This window comes from Typopeltis vanoorti, chromosome 15 (assembly GCF_054136105.1).
Source record: "Typopeltis vanoorti isolate ZY-2024b chromosome 15, IOZ_Tvanoo_1.0, whole genome shotgun sequence".
Lineage (NCBI taxonomy): Eukaryota > Metazoa > Arthropoda > Arachnida > Uropygi > Thelyphonidae > Typopeltis > Typopeltis vanoorti.
This window is the reverse complement of record NC_143563.1, coordinates 84,720,626-84,744,341: the sequence shown is the minus strand read 5'-3', so window position 1 is coordinate 84,744,341 and position 23,716 is coordinate 84,720,626. Positions and strand designations below refer to the sequence as shown.

Sequence of the window (23,716 nt, the reverse complement as noted above, 5' to 3'; positions counted from 1 at the left end):
ATTTGAGCGGCAATACTACCTGAGATCAGCTCTACTAACATATTCCTGAATGACAATGGCAAGTTCTTTCCTAATAGCCTCGTTTTTAATATGATACTGCCATTGATGCCATCTCTTCAGTCCCCTAATCTTTCTCAGGACTCTCATATCTGTAGTCCCCAGTCTTGGATTAAGCATTTTATTTCTAACCCTATCTGACTTAACATCAAACCATCTTCCTGTACCTCCTTCAATTCTAACTGCTGATTTACAACCCAAATAGACTATGTATTAATTGATATAATGTCCCATTTATACCATATAACTGGAGTGTTTTCAACAGTTTCCTCTTGACACTGTCATATGCCTTTTCCAGATCTACAAAACTTAAATAGAGATCCTTGTTATATTCCCATGATTTCTCAACTATTTGATTTAAAGTGAAAATCTGATCCTGACAACCTCTGTTTAGCTTGAACCAGTCATGTTCTTCTTCAAGCTTCTCCTCCGCAATTTTTCTTTTCTTCAGAACTTAAAGGTTCTCAAGAATACTTGCATAAATCATACCAGGAACACTCAGTAGAGAAATTTCTCTGATTTTCACATTCAGCTTTATTCCATTTTTTATAGATGGATACCATGAGCACTCTTCTCCAATCATCTGGAATTTAACCCTCTTGAAAGCCTTCTGGATTATGCAGAATAGCCACTGTAAAACTTTTATACCTCCATAGTTTAGCATTTTTGGTCAAATATCTACGAGGGCTGTTCAATAAGTTCGTGCAAATCTCAGCGGTGACGCCACCAGTATGTATGAGGTTATTTTTAGTGCCAACTGTTGGAAACTTAGTGTATTATCTTGCTGGTGGATCACACACTAAGTTTCAGTCAGATAGATCTATTACTCTGTGTTTGGCGTTCATTTGAATCGATCAAGTACCATGATTTGTGGAAAATGGATGAGAACAAATTTTGTGTAGTGATTAAACATTACTTTTTGAAAGGCAAAATGGCTCAGGAAACCAAAGCTAAGCTTTATAAACATTATGGTGAGTCTGCACCTTCGATTAGAATGGTTTATAAGTGGTTTAGTAACTTTTGAAGTGGACATATGAGCACAAGTGACACTGAACTTTCTGGATGTCCCATTGAGGTCACTACTCCAGAAATTATTGAAAAACTCCATGATATGGTGATGGATGATAGAAGAGTGAAGGTGCATGAAATTGCTAAGGCTGTGGGCATCTCAAATGACCGCATACATAATACTTTACATGAACATTTACATATGAGAATTTTTGTGTCATTTTGTAACAGTGGACAAAACATGGATTCATCACTACCAGCCTGAGACCAAGGAACAGTCAAAATAAAAAATAATAAAGCAGGAAATCTGCACCAAAGAAAGTGAAAACCATTCCTTCGGCAGGAATGATTATGGCCACCATCTTCTGGGATTCTCGTGGCATAATCTTCATCGACTTATTGTAAAAGGGTAAAACAATTATCAGAGTGTATTATGTGCCTTTGCTGGATAGTTTAAATGATGAAATAAAGGATAAACGACCACACTTGGCGAAAAAGATTCTTTTACACCATGACAACGCACCCGCTCACTCTTCTGCAATTGTGACCGCAAAATTGTTTGATTTATGCTACGAAGTCCTTTCACATCCCCCCCCCCTCCCCCACTCCAGATTTGGCTCCCTTGGACTACTATCTGTTTCCAAACATGAAAAAATGGCTGGCAGGAAAGAGATTTTCATCAAACGATGAGGTGATTGCCAAAACAACTGCCTATTTTGAAGAGTTGGACAAATCATACTATATGGATGAGATCAAAAAACTTGAGCATCGTTGGACTAAATGTATAGACCTCAAAGGAGACTGTGTTGAAAAATAAAACATGTTTGTCCCAAAAAATTGTTTTCTTCATTTTTGCATGGACTTATCGAACAACCCTTGTACTCCAGCTGCCTTTCCACATTTCAGGTTTGTGATAACTTTTTTTATTTGAAGTACAGATATATATTCCAAATGGCATTCCTGTTAAGTGCTTTCTACCACCATGCTGTCACTGCTTGTTTCATTTAGCAACCTTTAAAAGTAATCACTCCATACATCAAGAATATCTTTATCCTGAGTTTTCATGTCCCTTTTATTATCTCTAATTCCTTTTACAATACCCTTTCCTCCATTTCTGAGCTTTTTCAATAGCCTTTAGAATATTTTACCCTTCCTGATATTTATTTTCAATATTCTAACAAAATTCTTCCCATGATTTTTGTTTAGATAATTTTATACAATGCTTTGCTTTCTTAGATTTTTCTCTGTATTCCCTAAGAGCCCAAGGTGACTTACTTGCCAGGAACTTTTGACATGCTTTCTTCTTTTCCTTGACTTCTTCCTTAACTTCCTGAGTCCACCATGGAGCTTTGATTTTTCTATCCTGCAGATTACCTCACCATATGCCTCTCTGGCTGAATTGATCAAAGTTTTGTTTAGGGTTTGCCACTGACTCTCCGAGGGTTGGTACTTGTTTTCAAACTTTTTCAGTTTTTCTTGAATAATGTTCATGTATTTGCATTTACAGTTCACATCTGATAGCTGTTCAATTTTGATTCATTTCAAAACTTTCTTACACACCCTTCTTTTCAGTGCGAATTCAATTTTATCCTGCTCAACACTAAATGGTGATCACTTCCTATTTCAAATCCTCTGTATACTCTTGTGTCCTGAACCATTTCGAAAACATCACTGTCGACAATAACATAGTCAATGAGACTTATCTTATTCTTTCAATTTTCTATCCATGTGAATTTGTGTACATTTTTGTGTTGGACCATGGTGTTAGTAATATAGTCCATGTCCTGAGCAGAAATCTAGCAGGTATTTACTATTATTATTAGTTTTGCTCTTTTCTTCAAATTTTCCCTAAACATGTTATGTCTGGTGATCATTTCCTACTCTGCTGTTTATATCTCCAACAAGGACCAACTTTTCCTTTTTCGTTGTATCAGCTAGTTTCTCTAATGCCTCAAAAAATTCATATACCTGCCATTAAAGAAGATTATCCTCATATTTAGTGTTTAATATTATAGCTACTCCTTCTTTTCCCTAATTGTTATTTCCTGAATATAACATCTTGTATCTGTTGCTTAGAAAGATCTCCCCTGTTTTTGCCGTCTTTATTTTGCTAACACCTATTCTGTTGATCTAGTGCTTATCCAAGTCTTCTGGTAGTTCCATTTCTTTTCCATTGATGCTTATGTTGATGGTGCCAATCTTGATCTGTGCTGATGTTGGGTTGGGGTTTGGGTTTGTTCCAGTAGCTGACTTTTTGCTGTTTGCCCTGGTTCCCCTGACAGAAACAACTTGTTTAACTGGGTGATGCCCCAGCCAGCATGAAATTCCATTCTATTGTACCATTATTTTGAGTTACAGTTATGGTTTAAGGCAATAAGAATACAATTTTGTTGGCTAAATCCCAAATTGCCAGCCCATACTCATTCATTCAGTATCCAGGTAGATACCCAACAAGTTGCACAATGAGAAGATGAGGATTGGACATCAGATCAGAAGCCCTGGTCATTTTTCTATATTCCCCAAAAGGCATGTAGATGTCTCCTACCAGTTATCCAACCTTGATCCTTAAGCACCCTTCAGTGCATTTGTTTAGTTCAGTATTAACCTTACATATATATACACAGTACACTCAACATATGTAATAGACAATCTGTTATTTAAAAAATATATATAGTAAATGTGCCTTTCTCTTTCATTAACAGAGAAACTGATAAGTATAAAGACAAATTAAAATTGGCACAATTTGATTAAATACTGTAGTTCATCTATATCTTATTCTTCCAACACATTTAAGAAGGTTCGCAACTATAATATAGTATTGTCCTAATCATGTTTTCATAGCTTATAACAAGAATTAGCTTAGTATAATTAAATAGTTGAACATTTTACATAGTAAATAAAAATGCATTTTAATACTCTTATTTAAAAAATAAATTATCCTGCAAAGACAAGTCAAAAGTGAATCTGGCACCACAGCAAGTACTACCTACTTTCTTGTTGTTTTCATGAATTTTATTATTTCTCTTCATGATGTTTAGTTTTTTAAAACATCACCTATAACAATATCGATATAAAGTAGACTGATAACTTGGGCAAGTAAAATATTTTTGTGGCTAGTAGATCTATGTGATATATATGAGAGGATATCTAATTGTTTACTGATGATGCTAAACTATGGAGGATGATAATTAACAAAGGTGGTGTAATAATTCTGCAGGATTATTTAAAAGGCTTACTCTTGGGCAAAAGATAATAGGTGTCATTGTATAAAAAAACATAAGGATATGCATTTCAGGATGAAAATGTTACAAGTTGTGCATTATTGTGACTGAGAATATGTTACAAGAATTTGAGGAGATTTGGGGTATCAAAGTGGACAGAGCTGAATTTTAGTAGCCTTAATGCAAAAATAAGCAAACTAGTTCAGTGGATGGATCACTTTGGATGTTGAAGAACATGCAATTAGTGATAAAGTTATTAGCCTTCCTTAAGGTTTTGATATGATCACATCTTGATTACTATTCACATGTTGGTTGCCTGGGTTTGTTGGGATGAAAAAGTAGTAGAGAAGATCCCATGGTAGATGACCAAGATGGTAATAAATCTGTGGAATTTTCCCTGCAAGAATAGATTAAAAGTTTATGGATACCATTTTGGGTTAATAGATGGAAAAGGGGGATATTATAAAAATGTAAATTAGAAGTAATGCAATTTTATAAGATAGATAAGAAATTTTTCAGTACATGGTAAAAGGGAACAAGGGGTTACTCCCTAAAGTTGTGTGAGAGTAGCTAGCAAGGGTGTATAACTAGATTATTTGGCTGGAGAGAAGTGAAGGACCGAGATGGGTGTCTGAGAGATAGTAGAGTTCTTTGTTGGTAAAATGTACTGAAGAACAGGTATTTGGGATTATGTGATGATAAACATTTTGTGAATTAGCATTATGTTCTAGCATGGTTCTCCTATAATGAGTCTTTGCACTCTGTGGAGATGCACTAATAATAAAAATTATTATTAAAATTACTTTGACTGATAATTGGCATCTTTTAATCTCTTATTGTAGGACAGTTAAAAAAGTCAAAGGAAATTTGAAACTGTATCCTTTTATTAATTGAGACAATGTGAGTAAGATTTTTGTTTTTAAATAACTTAGAATATTTCAAAACCTGAACTTTTACTGGCACTGCCTGTTAAATATTTGTTAAGAACAAGTACAGTTAAAAAAAAAAAAAACTTTAAAACATGCTGCCAGTGATCTTCATTCAACTCAGAATAGTCTACTCCATCCTGCATTTTGCTTCCATTGTCTTATTTTTATCTTCTGCCATCCATCTCTTCTAATGTATTTTAAAAACTGTTTTCATGACTATGTCATGAAATATGATTTTTTTTTTTAATATGGTAATCCTATGCACAAAAGGTAATTTAGCTTACAGTACATTATTACTATGGATGAAGAAAAACTTGAGAAGAACGAAGAAACTTATTCACATTAGATCTGAAGGCATGCAGATTGTACTCTTCAGGAAATACACAAGAGGGGACACTGTTCCAAAAGACAGCACTAGAAGAAATGAATGAAGCAGGAAGTGGGGGGGGAAATTGTTTTGTGAGTTTGAAGTTGAATTGTGAAGGAGCATTGTTGCATTTTTTTAGCAGGTTTAGAAGAGTGTGGAGAAATTACCGATTTGGAAATATTTATAGAAAATGTAGGATCTAGGTGAAAGAGAGTGGATTGAGTTGGTTAGAGATGTCACCAATCAGTTTAGCTCATTTTTGTACTGAGTCAAGAATTTTAAGGATACTCTTATTGGTCATGCTACTGCAGTAGCAGCTGTTTTGCTGACCTGGTTGGCCAAGTAGATGGCTTACCTACTCCCCAACCAATAAGCTGTGGATTAGAATCCTACCACAGTCATGGATATTTGTCTTTCTAATTCAGTGTGGAAAGGACATCTGCAACCCTACCACTCTTCCAGTAGAGACTTCATTCACCAAACCCTATATATGGGAGTGACATACAACATCCAATAAGATATCAAATGTGAAAAACTAACTAATAGCTGCCCTGAGGTAAAGTAACACTGAGTGAAAGAGAGATCCTAATTTCTTGGATTTCAAGGAGGCATTACTTGTAATACGCTTATATAAAGAAAAATTAAAGATTAGAGTTATCCCAAGAAGAGAAATCTCATCTTATCCACCCAAATCTCATCCAGAGAATTCAGAATTTAGGTTATACAAGTTGATATATCCTGTAAGTTTTTGATTTATCTAGTGTAAAATTTGTTGAATAAGAAAGATGAGTGTAATATACTCATCAGCAAAACTGGATTGGGCATGCAGTTAACCATTGGTTAACTGCATGCCCAATCCAGTTGATCATTGGTTTATATATAGGATGAAGAGAGTAGGTTTGTTGAGCAGTTCAAGCTTGGTTTCCAAGGATTTGATTTTGCAGGAGAGAGTCTTGTTAATAGTGATGAGATGCCACTTTGCACTGACAGTGCATTTTCCCAAGTTTAGGAGTTGTTTTACTGAAGATGAACAGAAGAAAGGCTTTTTCAGGTTGGTAAGCAGCTTATATGTTGATTCATCTATATTTGCACAGCAAACATGTCACAAGTGACAACAAAAATCACACATGAGTTCCTTTTTTGTGTCAGTAATGTTTAGTTTGAAACCTTGGCACTTCACATTAATGCTCATGTTCAGTTGCATTATACTGGAGACTCGGCATGCTCTGCCACTGATTTCTTATTCCTTGCTTCTGTCTTTGCTTTGTGCAGTAGGCATAACAGATCCTTGCACTTGGCTGATAGAAAACTCAGAAAAAGGAACTATTTTGGGACACTCAAAGTGCTTACATATTGCAGAGAATATTGACACCCATAGGATCTACCTGCTGTGATTTCATTTGCTTGAGAGTTTGGAAGGAAACACTTTTGAAAGTATTAAAATATGTGAGCACAGGTTAAGAGCAACTTATTCCAATGTGTCGCCCTATATTGACATGTCATATAGGTGGCAATTTGGAATAAGTTGCTTATACTTCAAGTATAATATAATTTGTAACCAAGTAAAAAAAAAATTCTGCAGTTAATAAAGATGATATAGAAATTTTGTAAGATGATCTAAAAATAGTGGTAGTTTGGTCAAAGGATAATGGCTAATTGAATATGATGTGTAAAGTTATGTTATGCACTTCAGAATGAAAAAACTGCAGGTCGTGTATTTCATAGAGGGAACTGCACTGCAAGAAATTGATGAGGCTGGGAATGTGTGTGATGGTGGATAGAGTGTTGAAGTTTAAACATTGCAAAAGTGAGCAAAATATCTCAAAGGTTCATCTGAATGTTAAGAAACATATTGACAGGCAGTAGTAAGGAAATTATTGTCCCTCTTTATAAGGCTTTGATATGATCACATCTGGAGTATTGTGCATATACACATACAAGTTACTAAAAGGTTTTTTATAGAGTAAATGTTAAGGAAATTTTCTGGTACATGACTGGACAGTAATGAATAAGGAGTCATCCCTGAAAGTTGCATAAAAATGTGTTTATCAAGGATGTAAGGACTAGATTTTTTTCTTTTCTTGGGAAGTGATAAATGAGTGGAAGTGGTTGCTAGAGGCCTTTGTGAATACTTGGACAGTGAACAACTTTCAGGAGAGGTATGATATTCATTGTGTCAATAATGGTTAGTATGGCCTCCCACACAATGAATCATTGGATCCCATAGAGATGCTTATGTAATAATGATAATAATAGCAAATGCACGAGCACCCCTACCTTCTGGATCATTGCAGTTGGAAAAGAAAACCAGATGGCATTGTAAACATTAAAATCTCCAAGAAAGATGACTTCATTGTTAGGAAAGTAGACTATAGAAAATCATTAAAAAAAAAATAGAATGGATGATGTCATTTGGAGGACAATAGAGACAGTATATGCATTTGATGGAAAAGGGCGGATAGATTTTTAGTGAAAGATCAAAAGGAGTAGATTGAAAGTTGAAAACTTTGTGACATGACATATCAAAGGGAACATATATAAATTCTACTTTTAAAATCAAAAGTCAAAGAGTGTGTAATTGAGTAAACCGAGATTATTAGCTTTTGAAGAAGCAAAAATTTTAGTTTCTGTTAAGAAAAGCAGGTACTATTTATAGACTACAGAAACAGAAATGGACATCACTGAGGAGGTTGTGAATAAGACCACATATAATTTTGAAATGAATCTGGAATGTATCGTGGGTTGTCTTTTTCTTTTTGTGACTACAAACAGAAACTGACCTGTTTCTTTCTGCTTGACTTTTCATGAGAATTGTTTAAGTTGAGTGGAAATTGTAAGTGACATGGATTCTCTACTAAGCCAAACATATGCAGAATTTTATCCAACTTCTGTGTACATGAATATCCCCTACTACTTGACTCCTCCAGGCACACATACAAATCATAGCAGAAAGATTATTTTCTAGTTGACCTGGAAGCCTCCTGATGCATTAATAAGTTTGGTCCAGTATACTATTTAATTGCCATTCTGTGGAATAAACATTTTAAAGCTGTACCTTCAAAGAATAAAAATGTTTGCACTCTCCATGATTGTGTGATGTACTCTGCAAACATCACTCATGTTGCATGCTAGAAGAAATGGTGGGGGTAAACCAGATCTACTTTGTCTTTTCTCTGGATCCAGATGTGGTTTTAGCCATTGCAAACTTCTAATAAGCAGAGTGGTGGTATTACAGTAGATCAGGGCTGTCCTACCTTAGGTAATCCGAGGGCCGCATTGCAATGCATATCTAGTAATTTGGCGAAAGCAGCGACACAACCTTGATAGCTGAACAAATGAACAACACTAATCGCACACTCACGTTCTCTGTTAACACCCGGAGCATGCACGTTGGAACAAAACAATGTAAGAATGCTTCTTTGACACATCTAATATTTGAAAAACATGTGGGTATATAGTGATGTAAAAACACCAAATAAAATTACCAACATTGAGATTATCGATTAGAATTAAAATATCTAATACGCATTTGATTCAAATTGTTATTTTATTTTTTTGCTTGTGAAAATCATAACCCACATGCGGGCTGCACAAAATCACACTGTGGACTGCATACAGCCCTCAGGTAGTGTTTTGGACAGCCCTGCACCAGATAATGAAACTCATCTACCATACATAAGTAAATTATGGAAAGGACCACTATCCAGACCAGTTTCAATCTTTATTAAGGTCAAAATAAGGCCATAATGGGTAGCATTATATACACCCAAAATATTGTGTGCTTTGCTTTATGGGATACTAAGGCAATTGATGTGAAGTCATTAACTTCTATATATATAAGTAGCCTAGTTTCTTGTTTGTTTCCACATGGATAAAGGATTTAACCAGAATATAATTTCTTGGCATTTTTAATTTAATTTATGCCTAAGTGAAAAAAACTTCAGATACCAGCCAGGAACTTTTCAGCACATTTCTGAGGTGTAGCCCTGTGTGGTGGTTGTCAGCAGCTGACAACCTGCAGTGCAGATAGAAGGCACAGTGTTAAGAAATAATCATAAATCTCTTAACTGACAAAAGAAAAATTGTGGGATGAATGTGTCTCACAGCAGTCATTTAAAATGACCTCCATTACCAACTATAAAGTCATTGAAACATCTCACTATTGACACCCTCATGTGCTGAAAAGTTCCTGGCTGGTATCTGATGGCAATGCATCTATGCATGCATTGTCATCTCGGTGTTCTCCATTGAGGTAGAATATGCTGGTGATTTCAAGTGACCCCACAGATAAGTCTACAGAATTTAGGTCAGGTTACCAAGAAGCCACATAATTATTCCACCTCAGTCAGTCCTTCTTTCAGGAAACCTTCAATCAAGATATCCTGGGTCTCACAAGTGAAGTATGTTGAAGCACGCATGAATTACATATTTTTCCTTTATGCTAAGAGAACATCATTGAAAGATCGAAAATGTTTTCCATGTTTTGCAAGAAGTTACTGTACAAAAGGCACTGTAAGCCTGATTATCAAAACGTGACCTTAATTATCTGTCCCCCAAATATTTCTACACACATTTTGATAGAGAATTGCTGATGCCTTAACTGGATAACTGCATATGGAGGATGATTATCAAATGCACACAGAGAAATCAATGTATACTGTTGTAGAAACCACTGACAAAATACCAGTTGAAGATGATGACTGATAGTTGAAGATGATGACTGATGCTAGAAATGGTAGTATGGTTAAAGCCAATTTTCATGCATATATCTGCTTGGGAGGTACTCATTTTTACTGCACTCTTTCATGTTCATAGATTTCCTACTGTCAGTTTCCTCATTTTTTTCCAGTACTGTGCCATGCCCACAAAAGTGGCGATGAAGATGAGCAGATGTTCAAGAGTATGGAATTCAATGACCAGGAAAAGCTTGTCTGTAAAGGCAATAGGCTTCACATACATTTTTGTCCACACATCCATAATGAAAGTTTGGTGAATGTGGACTTGCTCTCTATTTTCAAAACATTGATATGTGTCTTAGAAACACTGAAACAAACAGCAGCTATACTTGCTCAGGGTCAACTCCAAGCCCATCTTCGCATGTTGTTTGCTTTTGTGATGCAATTGGTAGCTCTGAAATGTCAAGTTTTCTAATTTATGGTTATTTGAACCTTTCCATTAGTTTTGTGAGGTGTAGATGCACTTTGAAAGTTAATGGCAGGAGTGTGAAATCATCTTGTATATAAATTAATGTTCCTTATTTGTGTTTATTATTATGTATATGAAAAAGGGATATCTTATGCATCAGATGAATATGTTTATATATCATAAGACTTGTGAGTTTGGTGCCTTATTTCTCTTAATTCTGCAGTAAACATGTCATTGAAAATTTATCAAAAAACCAGGCAAGCCCAGAAAGTGCAGGTGTTAAAATCTCAGAGGAAGAGGATACTTTGAAATTAATTATTGCACTTGAAAATGCCCGAACAAGAAAGCATTATCTTGAAAAAACTATCCAACATCTTAAAGATAAAATAATAAAAGAAGGTATGTATGATATTAACATTCTGTGTGCATGTGTGTGTGTGTGTGTGTACTGGACTCTCACTTTTAGCAAACTAGACAATAAGAATAGTTTGCTATAATCATTTTTACTATAACGTTGTGACTAGTTTTGAACAAGACTTTGTAAGGAAAAAGTTTGTTTAACTGGTGTTTGCAGCAGTGAGAGTTGACTAATATTTGGTAATAATTGTATATCTTAATATATTGTTTAATTATATGTTAATATGTTAATTGTGTAATTATTCAAGATATACAATGTATAACATATTGTACATCTTGGGTAATTAAATGTTTTGTTTTTATATATGTATAATTTATTGTTACATAATTATGTATAATATTCATTATATACAGGGTTTCCCCTTGTGGGTGTGCAGGTTGTCCCCCCACACAAAGACACATGATCAGGAGGGGTGATATTTCAAGATGATAAATAATAGTAAATTTTTATACAATGCTCTTAATCATGAAATAAAACTTTACTACATAGATTGCATGACTTAAAATAAACAGTAAGGTGATAAAAAATGAACAGTAAGCTCAACAACCAATTAGCTGCTTTGTTTTGATGTACTGCTTCATGAGTGGTGGATCAAAGCAGGTTTGAATTGTGTTGTGACTTTTTTGTGATAATTAAAAAAAAAAAATTTTTTTTTTTGAGATGGTTTATTTTTATGTACACATACATATATCTTGTATTTATATACTAAATAAATAACATTTCTTGAAATCACTTTTATTTTATGAGGGCACTGAAATATAACTTTGAACAAAGGTGCCTCTTGAACACAGGGCAGTCCTGATTATATATAATTATGTGCAGAACCTGTGGCAAGTGGATTTTGCCATCTAGTAATATTTTTTATTAAAAAATTGAATATTTTTTTATTAAAAAAAATAACTTTCTAAACAAAACATTTTTAACTTAAAAAAAAAAACACAGATAAAGTACCATTGAACATGGATCTATTTAAATGAGACATATTAAAAAATGGAGAAAAGTTATTAGCTTCTTTATTCAAGTAGTCTACTCATGAAGATACTTCATGAGTAAACTTTGTTTCCTTACATTTGGATAAAGGATTAAATAATAATATAATTTGCTGGCATGTTTAATTTAATTTATAATCAAGTGAAAAAACTTTTATCAATTAGCTCTAATCCAGAGTATTTTAAAAATAAGGTATTATTAAAATTTCACCATTTCACTACTTATATATGACAGATTTTTGACTTTTGCATTACTTCAACCTTGGTATCTCTTCTGAACTTGTTTCTCATCTCGAATAATGAATCAACTCCTTGCATAATAGGAGTTGATTGTAATTGAGATGTCAGTTTTATCCCATTGGCGAAAGTGACCATGCAGTCTTGACTTGGGGGCTGAATAGACAATGAGGAAATTTCAAGGGAAAGGAATTTATGTGGAAATATAAAGCAGGCAATTATAATCTTAGAAATCAGCTTAGGGCAGTTCATGGATAGAAGAATTGCAAGGGAGAGATGTCAGCAGTGCTTGGGAGCTAGTGCAGAAATATTTATCGACAGCAATGGCAGATAGTATTCCTCAAGTGAAAAAGATCAAATGTGATGTGGTGTAAAGTGGATGACTAACAAATTCAAACAAGAACTGCAAGTAAAAAAGAGATTGTGAAAAAAAGTATAAAAAGAGAGGTGGAGAGCAGTTGCATTATGAATATGAGACTCAGGCCATGAGGGTGACTAGTGTGGTGAGGAAGACAAAAATAGAATACGCGAGATTAGCTCTACAGTCTAAGGAAAAATCTCAAGGAATTCTTTCATAATATGGCCAGTAGGAGAAATGATTGTGGATGAATGATCCTATGAGATGGAAAAGGAAGTAAAGTGACTAATGCAGATGATATAATGAGGAATCTATTGAGGAATCTCATTCTGGAAAAGCAAGTTTTATTCCTGGAAGAATTGGAAGGGCTAAAGGCTTAGAAGTGCATGAAGAGTATGGGTTTCAAATACTGAGTATTCTGGAGGTCAGTAAAGACATAGGACTGGATGGGATTTCACCATGTATTTTGAGAGATGTGTAAAGGAACTGACAGCTTCATTGACCTGGCTGCTCAATGAAAGCTTAGCTACTGTGAGCGTGTCGAATGAGTAGGAGGATAAGATAGTGCCATTGCACAAGAATGGTGGTAGAATGCATTCATCAAATTATAGACCAGTTTGTATTTCTTCTGTGGTTGTTCAGATTTTGAAAAAAAATTAGTGAGGAATCAAATACAAAATTGTGAAGATGAGGGTAATATTATCTGTTAAAGTCAGCATGATTTGTTAAAAAGTGCTCTTGTTTCAGTAATTTTTGCCTTTTATAATCAAGTGACAAGATCGGTTGATGAGAGAAAGGCATATACTGCTATTTTTTGGATTTTGCAAAGGGATTTGATAGGATGCCGCATGATAAGTTGATATTTAAGTTGCAACAGATTAGTGAAGTGGATTAGAAATTGGCTCTCTGACAGATATCAGGGGGAGCTGTATCAAGGAGGGGGGGGGGAAGGCCACAAGTGGGGGTCCACAGGAATCAGTACTGGAACCTTGGCTTTTTAACCTCTATGTCAGTTATATTGTCAATAGACTGCAGGGAGATATTCAGTTATTTGCAGATGATGTGAAGCTTGAGAGAGTTATTAGTAATAGTGCTGATATTTGGCTCTTCAAGAAGATTTGAATAAGTTGGAAAGACAGACATGTGAATGACAATGTCGGTTTAATACAAATAAATATAAGGTCTTGAAATTTGGGATCCACAGATGGGGTGGATCCCAAATTTCATACTGCATACTTTATTGGTGGATATCAACTAGAGGATGTATATGCTCTCCAAGGCAGGTATATGCTCTCCAAGGCAGGCACAACAGATATTGCTGTCTGTCCAAGTGCCATTTCATAAGTACAGGGCACTTCATATGCTCCTGGATGCGATAAAGGAGAAAGTTGTCTTTAGGTGAACAGATGATGGCTGCTAATTTGATGTATATGATTTAAAGGTGTGGAATTTATATTCATTAAGCACTTGGGATATCTTTTCAGATGTGCCCTGAATATATGGAATATTCCATATGAAGCAATAATCTGCATAAAGAAATTACTGCTTTGAAAGAGCTACACAGTAACAAGAACATTGTTCTAACCAAAGCAAATAAAGATAATGCAACTGTTATAATGAATCAAACAGAATATGATAACAAAATTAACAAACTGCACAAGCTTCTGCAAGATATTCTATATACAAATCATAGATCATGATCCTACTAATATACAAAAAAGTAAAGTTGTTAAATTACTGAAAAAAAGTCACCTCTTGACCCAAAGAAACTGTTAACAAACTCGAGCATTTTCAGCAAAGCTATCCAGAATATATGGAACTAAAAATTCACAAACCAGATACCTCTACACCCAATTGTTGAGAATATACAGTCCTGCATACAAACTTTCTAAATAATTGGCTAAATCACTTGTCCCCCTCACAGGTAAGACTTTCCTTTGTAAAAAAAGTTTTTTATTTGTTTGCTATATGGTCACATGGTCCAGACACATTAGATATGATTTTATAGCATTTAAATAGCCAGCAGTCTAAAATCCATATCACAATGGAAAAAAAAAAAAAAAAAAAAAATTGTCTGCCCTTCCTAAGGAAATTTTTCATTACCTTTCTCTTATAGAAAGCCTGCACATACTAGAAGATATTTCACAATCAATCACACCATAGCACCCAACACCACTGGATGTTGGATGCTGCTAGGTTCAAGGAGATGTAGAACTGTGCACCCACCTCTCCACCATACTGCCCAGCACTGTTCAGCTTTGGGAACCCTATTGTCGATCTGCAACAGGACAACCGGGTATTGGGTGGAGACATAGAACTGTTCCCAAATCAGCATGGCCACAAGGTGCACATCTAGAGTCCAGCTGATTTTTATGAATAATTCTGAACAACTCTGAGCAGTGGATCACTTGGCTCACGGGTCGATGAAGAACGCTGCCAGCTGCAGTGTGAATTGCTGGGCATGTTTTATAATGAAAAATGGGACATTTGTATTTTTTATCCAAAGTAACTAGAAAGAATAGTGATGTACAGTTCTTATATTCTTACCAATAACTACAGAAAATGATACAGTTCAAATGGTTAATTTCTGAGACGTTTAAAATGGTTTTAAAAATATAAAAAGATTGCAGTAGGCCACTCCTTATTTTAGTTTTATTTACGTGTATGCAAGGCAGTGTCAGTACAGAAAATATAAAAAAAAATCCAAGTATTCTTAGTAGTTACTAAAGCTGTTAATGTAATGGCTTCTTTTTAACAGTTTACATTTTGACTCTTCATTTACCTGAAATTGCCCTAAAAATTGTCTCGCTCTTCCTTCTTTAACTGTGATATTTTGATGATTTAACATAACTAAAATATTAGAAGTTCTAATTCTCACTTTCTTATTCATTCATCTCATGTCAGAAGCAGGAAAAATATCCATTTCATGATTTATGGAGGGTGCTAGAGTCGCCGAAGAACGTGGCAGGGGATTTGAGCTGTTCTGAAAAAAGTGCTTTTTTAATCAGTGAATAGTGTGAATTCTGTCGAGATTTGTGCTATGTTGTTTTTCTATAATACAAGTGTCCTTTAGTGGTTGTTTTTGGAGTTAGTTGTTGTCTCTATATTGTGTATTTTTGGTTACCGAGAAGTCGGAATCGGAAGAGAAGAAGAAGATAACATAAGTTTTCATTATTTAGATATTTAGTATACTTAAATATGTTTTATACTTATATAGTTATACCTATAGTTATACTCACTTATACTTATTTAGCGTTTAGTTGTAATAGTTCCTTGACACTATTTCAAATAATGGTGGCAGTGGCAGCTAAAATTGCAAATGGCATATCACCAAGTCCTCTCCCATTTAAGGACTCTGTTTTGCATGATATAATAACAGATTTTGTGGCATGCGAAACTTGTGGAATGTATCCCTCCCAGCAGTTGTATATGTGGCAGGTGAGAGAAGGGGAAATACGTATATGCGCGAAATGCAGGCAATGGGAGGAACTTGGTAAGTTAGAGATGACTATAACTGGCCTCGTTGAGACTATAACTGACCTCATTGAGTCAGAAGCAGGAGATTCTCCATGTAGAGAGATGAGTGGTATGATAGAGGGTGAGAATAGCGAGAGAAATATTAATGAAAAAATGAGAATGGGGAGTGTGGAAAAAAGATTGAATGATTGTGAAGTTTTCGGAGATGGTATCAATTGGGAGGACGAATGGAAAATAAGAGTGGCTGACTTGCAGAGAGAGAGATAGATGAGCTGAAAGAGCACGTGGACTGTCTAGGGAATGAGATGAAGTGTGAAAGATGAAATTAGGTGAATGGAAGAGATGAATGCAAGGTGAATCAGAGTAGGAGTGAGAGAGAGTTATGGGAATGATAGAAGAGGATAGAATAGGAACAGTAGAAGAGAGAGAATGAAAGAGAGTTATGGGAATGATAGGAGAGAGGGAATGAGAAGAATGCGAGGGAGTACTGGAACCAGGAACAGAGCGATGTCAGGAAGGCAGGTAAGTAGGGAAACCCAGAAAGTGTTAGAGGAGAGAGAGAGAGAGAGAGTGAGGGATGCAGGTGAGCAATCGAGGAAAAGGGTGGTAAGAGGTGTAACGTATGGGGACTCAGTGATCTGTGGTGTGCAAGAGAGGATGCGTGAGGAGTGTTTGCCTGGAGGAACAATAGAAAGTGTGGCTATGGCACACTTTCTATTGTGATGGTAGGAATGAATGACTTAAGAGGCAATGTAAATTGGGCGGCAAGAGATATGAGATTCTTGCTTGAGGTTGTACAAAAGAAAATGCAGAGAAACAAGATAGTGTGCATGTTGCCTAAGTATGATAGTGACGAGCTGAGAAGAAGAGCATAATATTGAATAACATAATAGCTAGAATGTGTCAGAAGAGAGGATTGGAATGTGTGGATGCTTGAAGGGCATTTGAGGACAGAAAGGAATTGTATGCAAGAGACTGCTTGCATTTGAATGAAGAAGGACGTAGGCATCTGGAGAGATTGCTGTTCTGAATGGGTCAGTGTTCTCAGGGAAACTAGAATACCCAGGGTGGATGTTAGCAGGGGTGGCCTCTTGTGGGAATGGGTACTTGGGAGAAGGAGGATGACATTGGGTAACACTGAGCCCAGTGGGAGTCTAGAGGGGATAATGATAGGTATAGAAACAGTGGCATTTATATGCTTTATACTAATGCCAGGAGTATTTGGAATAAAGGAGAGGAATTGGTGGCACTGATAGCATCAGCCTGGCCAAAGATTATTGGGATCACTGAGACGTGGTTGACAGAAGAGGATATAATAACAGGAATAGAAGTAGCAGGGTACAGCATTTTTCGGCAGGATAGGAAGGGAAAGCGTGGTGATGAAGTACTGCCTATGTTAAGTGACAACTTATATCCTCTAAGAATGGAGGCTTTGGAAGGCAGTGTCACTAATGATTTTGAAAGCATATGGTGTGAGGTAGAAGTGGGAAAGACAGGATATTTAGTGGGGTGTTGCTACAAACCAAGGAACACAGGGTGGGGACCAGGAGATGTTTAGACAGTTGAGCTTGGCAAGTGCAAGAAGAATGATTGTTATGGGAGATTTTAACTACAGCAGTATAAATTGTGGACAATAAGGGAATGGAATTTCTAGAATTCTTGAGGAACAAATGTCTTAGGCAACATGTAATAGAGGGAACAAGAGGTTCAAGAGTTTTGGATTTGGTCATAGCATCCGAAGAGTTGATAATAACTGAGATGACATCTCTCCCACCAGTTGGAGAGAGTGATCATGTGGTTTTGATTTGGAAGATGAATAGACATGCAGGAGTATCAAAGAGATGGGTACGTATGTGGAATTATAAGGCAGATGATTATGATAGGCTTAGATATCAACTTGGGGAAGTTTCATGGAGGGAGGAATTGGAAATCTAGGATATCATTTGTGCTTGGGAAATTGTGAAAGAATATTTGTTAGCAGCGATAGTAAGCTGTATTCCACGAGTGAAGAAGTAGACACAATTTGGTGTAAAGTGGATGGCAAACAATATTAAAGAGGAACAGCATGTGAAAAAGAGGCTATGGAAGAGATATAAGGAGACAGGTGAAGAGCAGATGCATGAAGAACATAAGATACGGGCGAGGAGAGTGACTAGTATGGTAAGGAAGGCAAAACTGGAATATGAGAAGAGATTGATCCTAAGATCCAAAAAAAATCCTAGGGAATTTTTTACTTATGTGACTGGTAGGAGGAGAAATGATTGTGGAAGAGTGACATTGTGGGATAAAAATGGGAATAGAGTGACTGATGCAGAGGACATAGTGGAATTGTTCAATGAATACTTAATTGGAGTATTTCATCCTGGAGGAGTAAATTTTAATACTAGAGGGATAGGGCAGGTTCGAGGTTTAGAGATGCAGGAGGAGAGTGTGTTCCAAATATTGAGTACTCTGGATGTCAATAAAGCTGTGAGACTGGATTGTATATAAGCTGATATTTAAGCTGCAGCACATGGGTTTCGATGTCAGGTTGGGGAAGGGTTCAGGATTGGATTCAGGATTGGCTGGCCAATAGATAGCAGAGAGTTGTGTATAGTGGGTCAGTTTCAAGGAGGCAGAAGGTTACAAGTGGGGGTCCTACAGGGCTGAGTACTTGGATCTATATTGTTTAACCTTTATATAAATGACATTGTCAGTGGATTGCAGGGGGATATTCAGTTTTTTGTGGATGATGTGAAGCTGGGAAGGGTTATTAATAATAGTGCAGATGTGGTAGCCCTGCAAGAGAATTTGAATAAGCTAGACAGATGGGCAAATGAATCAGGGTGTCGGTTTAATACAGCAAAATGTAAGGTCTTGAGGTTTGGGACACATCATACTTTATTGGAGGAAGTAGGGAGAGACAAGAGATCTGGGGTTGATGATTGATAGAAACTTGAAATTCAAGGGACATATTGTAAAGGTGGTGAAGGTAACGCAGAGGATTGCTGCAATACTGAGAAGGATGCTGACCTGCAGAGATAAGAGTTATTCCATTATATAAGACCTTGATCAGACCACACTTGACTATTGTTCTCAGATTTGGTCCTCAGGATTTGAAGGGGATAAATTAACTGTGAAAAGGGTATAGAGGCAGATAACAAAGATGGTTTCAGAACTGTACAATGTTAGTTACGAGGATCAGCTGAGGGAATGTGGGCTGCAGAGGGTAGATCGAAGGAGAGGTGATATGATTGAGAGTTTTAAACTGTTGAGAGGTGGTTACAGGGTTGACATTGGGGAGTTCTTTTCTTTGCATGGAGGGTGGTTGAACCGTGGAATGCATTGCCTGATAGAGTGGCGAGAGCAAGAATGGTCAATGAGTTCAAGGAGTGGTATGATAGACTTTGTGTTTCTTAGGAGGAACCTCCTGTGATGAGTCTTGATAGAGTTTATGTTTCCTAGAAAGGACCTCCGGCGATGAATCTTTTGACTCCATGGAGGCCTGAATAATAATAATAATAATAATAATCATAATAATAATTATTATTATTAGGAATAAAAGAGAGCTGCTTGGGTTAAATATTTGGCACAAAACATAGCCTGAGTATTTTTGTGATCAAACGAGAAACCCGTGAAAGTTTCAAAATCATAGGATTAATGCATATTTGTATAGCAGATAAACATATACCCTTTTTTTTTTATGTTCACTATCCTTCCAGAAGGATCGTTATTGAAAATGGATATTTTGTCCTTTTGGCCATAATTGCTTCACTGCATCCCATAAGACTTTCTGCTTATGTCTTATTGAAAATTAGTGTTATTATGCCCCACTGACAAAGAGAACTAATTTGTCCATGGTTCTATGTTCTTTTCATCCCACAAATGTTACTCTTCAAATCACATATTTAAAGTCATTGCCCTTTGATTTAGAACATTAATATGTTGAAAGGTCTAATATCATAAAATGCCATAATGTTGATCAGTGACCTTAATAGATATTACATGAAGAAATTCTACATCAGTATATTGCTTGCTGCCTTTACATTTCATTATTGAATAGGAAAACACATTCAGGTAAAACGTGTTTTCCAGCATTCTCCATACTTTGGGCATGTCCATCAGACTGGACATGCCTGAGTATGGAGGATCCTTTCATTTTTTCTTTGTTTATTTAACAGATGAAATGCTGAATTCTTCAAAGATAAGGCTAAAAGAATTTAATCATAAAATTGCTCTTAGGAATTTGACTTGTGCTCCACAAGACCAGTTTCTGTTACATTTTTTTTTTTTTTAGCTGACGTGTATCTAGTCCATGCCAATTAATTTTATTATAGTATTGTTAACAAAGGGTATGTACAGGCTATAACTGTTCCATGAAGATTCATGGCATACAGCCCTATACATAATAGAAACACTTATGGAATTGCTTTTGCCATCATTTACTAATTACATTACTAAATGATGGCAAAATGTGATAACCAGTCTTCTCAGGGAACAATTTTTCACTAAGGATATTATATTACTTTCTGCTCATTATCACCTGCAGATTTCCATTTCTTCAACATATTGTTGGCTGTAAACTTGGGAATGTTTAATTGCTCTACAATAACACATTGACATTTTCTCAAATGACATCTGACTGTTATTCCCCATGAAAATACTGTTAATGTTTCTCAGCATTGAAATAACTTTCAAGTAAACCACTGTCCACTCTTATAAACACTTGCCACATTTTGCATATCCAGTAGTTGCATCCATTTTCCTTAGTGTGTGTGTGTGTGTGTGTGTGTGTGTGTGTGTGTGTAGATGAGAGTATTATTATACTTAGATATTATTGTTTGAAAAAACTTTTTAAGCCTGATGATCAGTGATAAAGCTGTTGCTGCACTCACTTCAGCTTTGTTATTGATCTGCCTTGTGTATATATCTAATGTGAACAGTGATCTGTTCAAGTTTTTGGTATAGATGATAATGTAGTAGCACATTCAAACTTGATGTATTCCCTTGTTTTGTTGTAACTTATATCTGTTTGAAATGGGTTTTATTCAAGTCGAGAAATTATGATAAAAAGAATTCTTTCCCAGTTAATTTTTAACCTGAAAATTGCTTCTTATACTTCCTATATGCTTTTCATTGCATTTTTTCCAATAGATGAAATGCTAAATTCTTCAAAGATAAGACTGAAAGAATTAAATCATAAAATCGCCCTTAGGAATACATACCTAACACAGGCAGAACTTAAAATGTCAAATTACATGCACATTATTAATGGAATAAATGACAGAGTTCAGGAATTAAAAAGTCGTGACAAGTAAGTCATTTATTTTACAGTTCAAAGTCTTTCTAATATTCGATGTTTGTGCATTGTATATTTCTTAAATTATCTACAGACAAAAAAACTTATGCAAATAATCTTAAAAATTATAACTTAACAGTTGTAATGATTTAGGTTATAATGAATTTATTTCAGTATCAGTATCATAAATGATATTAAAAATGTTTAGTCATATACATACACAAGTAACATTAGTAAATGATTAGATCTGACTTTGAGAGTAAACTTTACTAATCATTTACTACTGTTACTTGTGTATGTATGTGACTAAACAGTTTTAACAGCATTTATAATACTGATTCAACCCCAAGTCAGATGCACACCTCATGTAGTGGGAAGATGAACTTAGGGCAAAGCTGGAAACTTACTCCTCCTGGTAGAACCTTCCATGGCAGATAGGCAGTGATCTCCAAGGATACTGTGCACTGCAGAGAGAGAGAGAAACAAAGGCAATGCCAAATTATTTCTGTCTATATCTTGCTAAGAATATCTTCTGAACACAGGCGTAAGGCATTGAGATATAGTGACAGAAGATGGGACACCTGGGTTGGAAGGCATTCCAGTGAAATTAACAAGAATGATGAAGCTGAATCAAAGCTTTCACAAAGTTCATTTTCTGATAGTGAATGTAGAGGAAGACACCTCTGCATTAACGATTTGCATAAAATTGGAACATGGAATGTAAGAAGATTATATCAAGGAAAATTGAAATTAGTAAAGAAAAAATAAGAAGACCTTGGGTTAAGATTTTAGAATTTATGAACTTAGATGGACAAGAATGGATCATTTTGATGATACCGAAGACTTTAACTTTCTTACTCGAGACCTGAATGTTTTAGAAGAAATGGTGTGACATTCATGATTAGAAAGAATATGAAAAATACTTTTTTGGGATACAATCCAGGGTTTGTTAGAATAATCTAAATCAGAATGAAGGCATATCTAGAGAATATGAGACCCATCAGGTATATGCACCAATTACAGAAGTGAGTGAGGAGATAAAAGAACTTGATCACAGATTGCAACAAGTGGTGTATGGTATTAATAGAGCAGATTTTCTATTGATATTGGGTGATTGGAATTCAAAGGCAGGAGAAAAAGAAGAATGAGACGTTACTGAAAAATTAAGTTTAGGATTGAGGAATGAAGTAAGAAAGAGGATGCTGGAGTTTTGTGTCAAGACTAATTTCTTTTTTGCAAGCACTTGCTTTCAACAACCTAAAAGATTGTATACATTACTTCTCCAAATGGTAAATACAGAAATCAGGTAATTATGTTGTTGGTGGCAAAAGGTGGAGAAGTCATCAAAACAGTAAAACCTATCCAACACAGACTTGATTTAAATCGTATAAATAAAACAGTTACAGTGGAAGTAAGTTGGAAAGCAGTTAAAAAGTTTGGATAAGATAGAAAGAGAATTAGAAGAACTGTGAGTAAAAACAAAGTATACCATAATACAAGAAGCAAATAAGAATCCAGTTAAATTAATGAGAAGGAAATATATGACTGAAATATATATATGAAATAAATGACTGTCACAAGAGGCTATTCAAATAGCAGAGGAAAGGATGAAAATTAAACTTCAAGGAAACAAAAGATCAGATATCTGAATGTAGATTTTCAGAGAAGACTAAGAATAATAAAGAAAACATCCAAACCAATTTTACAAGGAAATTGAAGAAAGTAACATCACAGGAAGATAAAGAGATAAAAGATAAATGAAGTTACAGGAAAGTTTAGCCCCAGACAGTGAGTGCTAAAAAGTAATTTGAAAAAATCTGGAAAAATTTTACAACAGGAACTTGTGATAATTAAAAGTGAGGTCATGTGAACAGAGGAACAGTTGCCAAAAGGAAATTCTCCCAGAAATGAAGCGTCAGCAGAATTGTTGAGAGCAGCTGGGAACAAAGTAGTGAAAGTATTAAACTCTCTCAACAGATTTGGAAGTAAGCATACTAGCTTCCATCCATTCATCTACTCATTGGACATCATCAGATGCCATATGATCACTTCTTTCATCAGTGATGTTCCACACCAGTCCTTGCCAGGTGACCCTGTCATTTTGCTTTTCTGGAGGCTTCAACTCCTAAAGATCAGACACACATTCATCCATCTCATTGAAGGTCTACCCCTTCCTCTCTTTCCAGGAACTTTGTCTTCTATTACTGTTTTGAGAAGGCCTCTTCCATTCTT

At 35.5% G+C, this 23,716-nt stretch overlaps 1 protein-coding gene across 4 annotated transcripts in view; it reads left to right on the top strand.

Annotated features, from left to right (window-relative positions):
* Positions 1 to 23,716, top strand: part of LOC150098944 (uncharacterized) — a 139,375-nt gene that overhangs the window by 10,554 nt on the left and 105,105 nt on the right. The window contains exons 4-6 of one of the 4 annotated variants that reach the window (XM_090405425.1): positions 5,129 to 5,161; positions 10,951 to 11,126; positions 21,340 to 21,499. In XM_090405425.1, coding sequence (XP_090261551.1) covers positions 5,129 to 5,161; positions 10,951 to 11,126; positions 21,340 to 21,499 — 369 coding nt within the window. Of the gene's footprint in view, positions 1 to 5,128; positions 5,187 to 10,887; positions 11,127 to 21,339; positions 21,500 to 23,716 lie in introns of those variants that run through there. The other 3 variants (XM_090405429.1, XM_090405426.1, XM_090405428.1) reach the window with 3 other exon arrangements.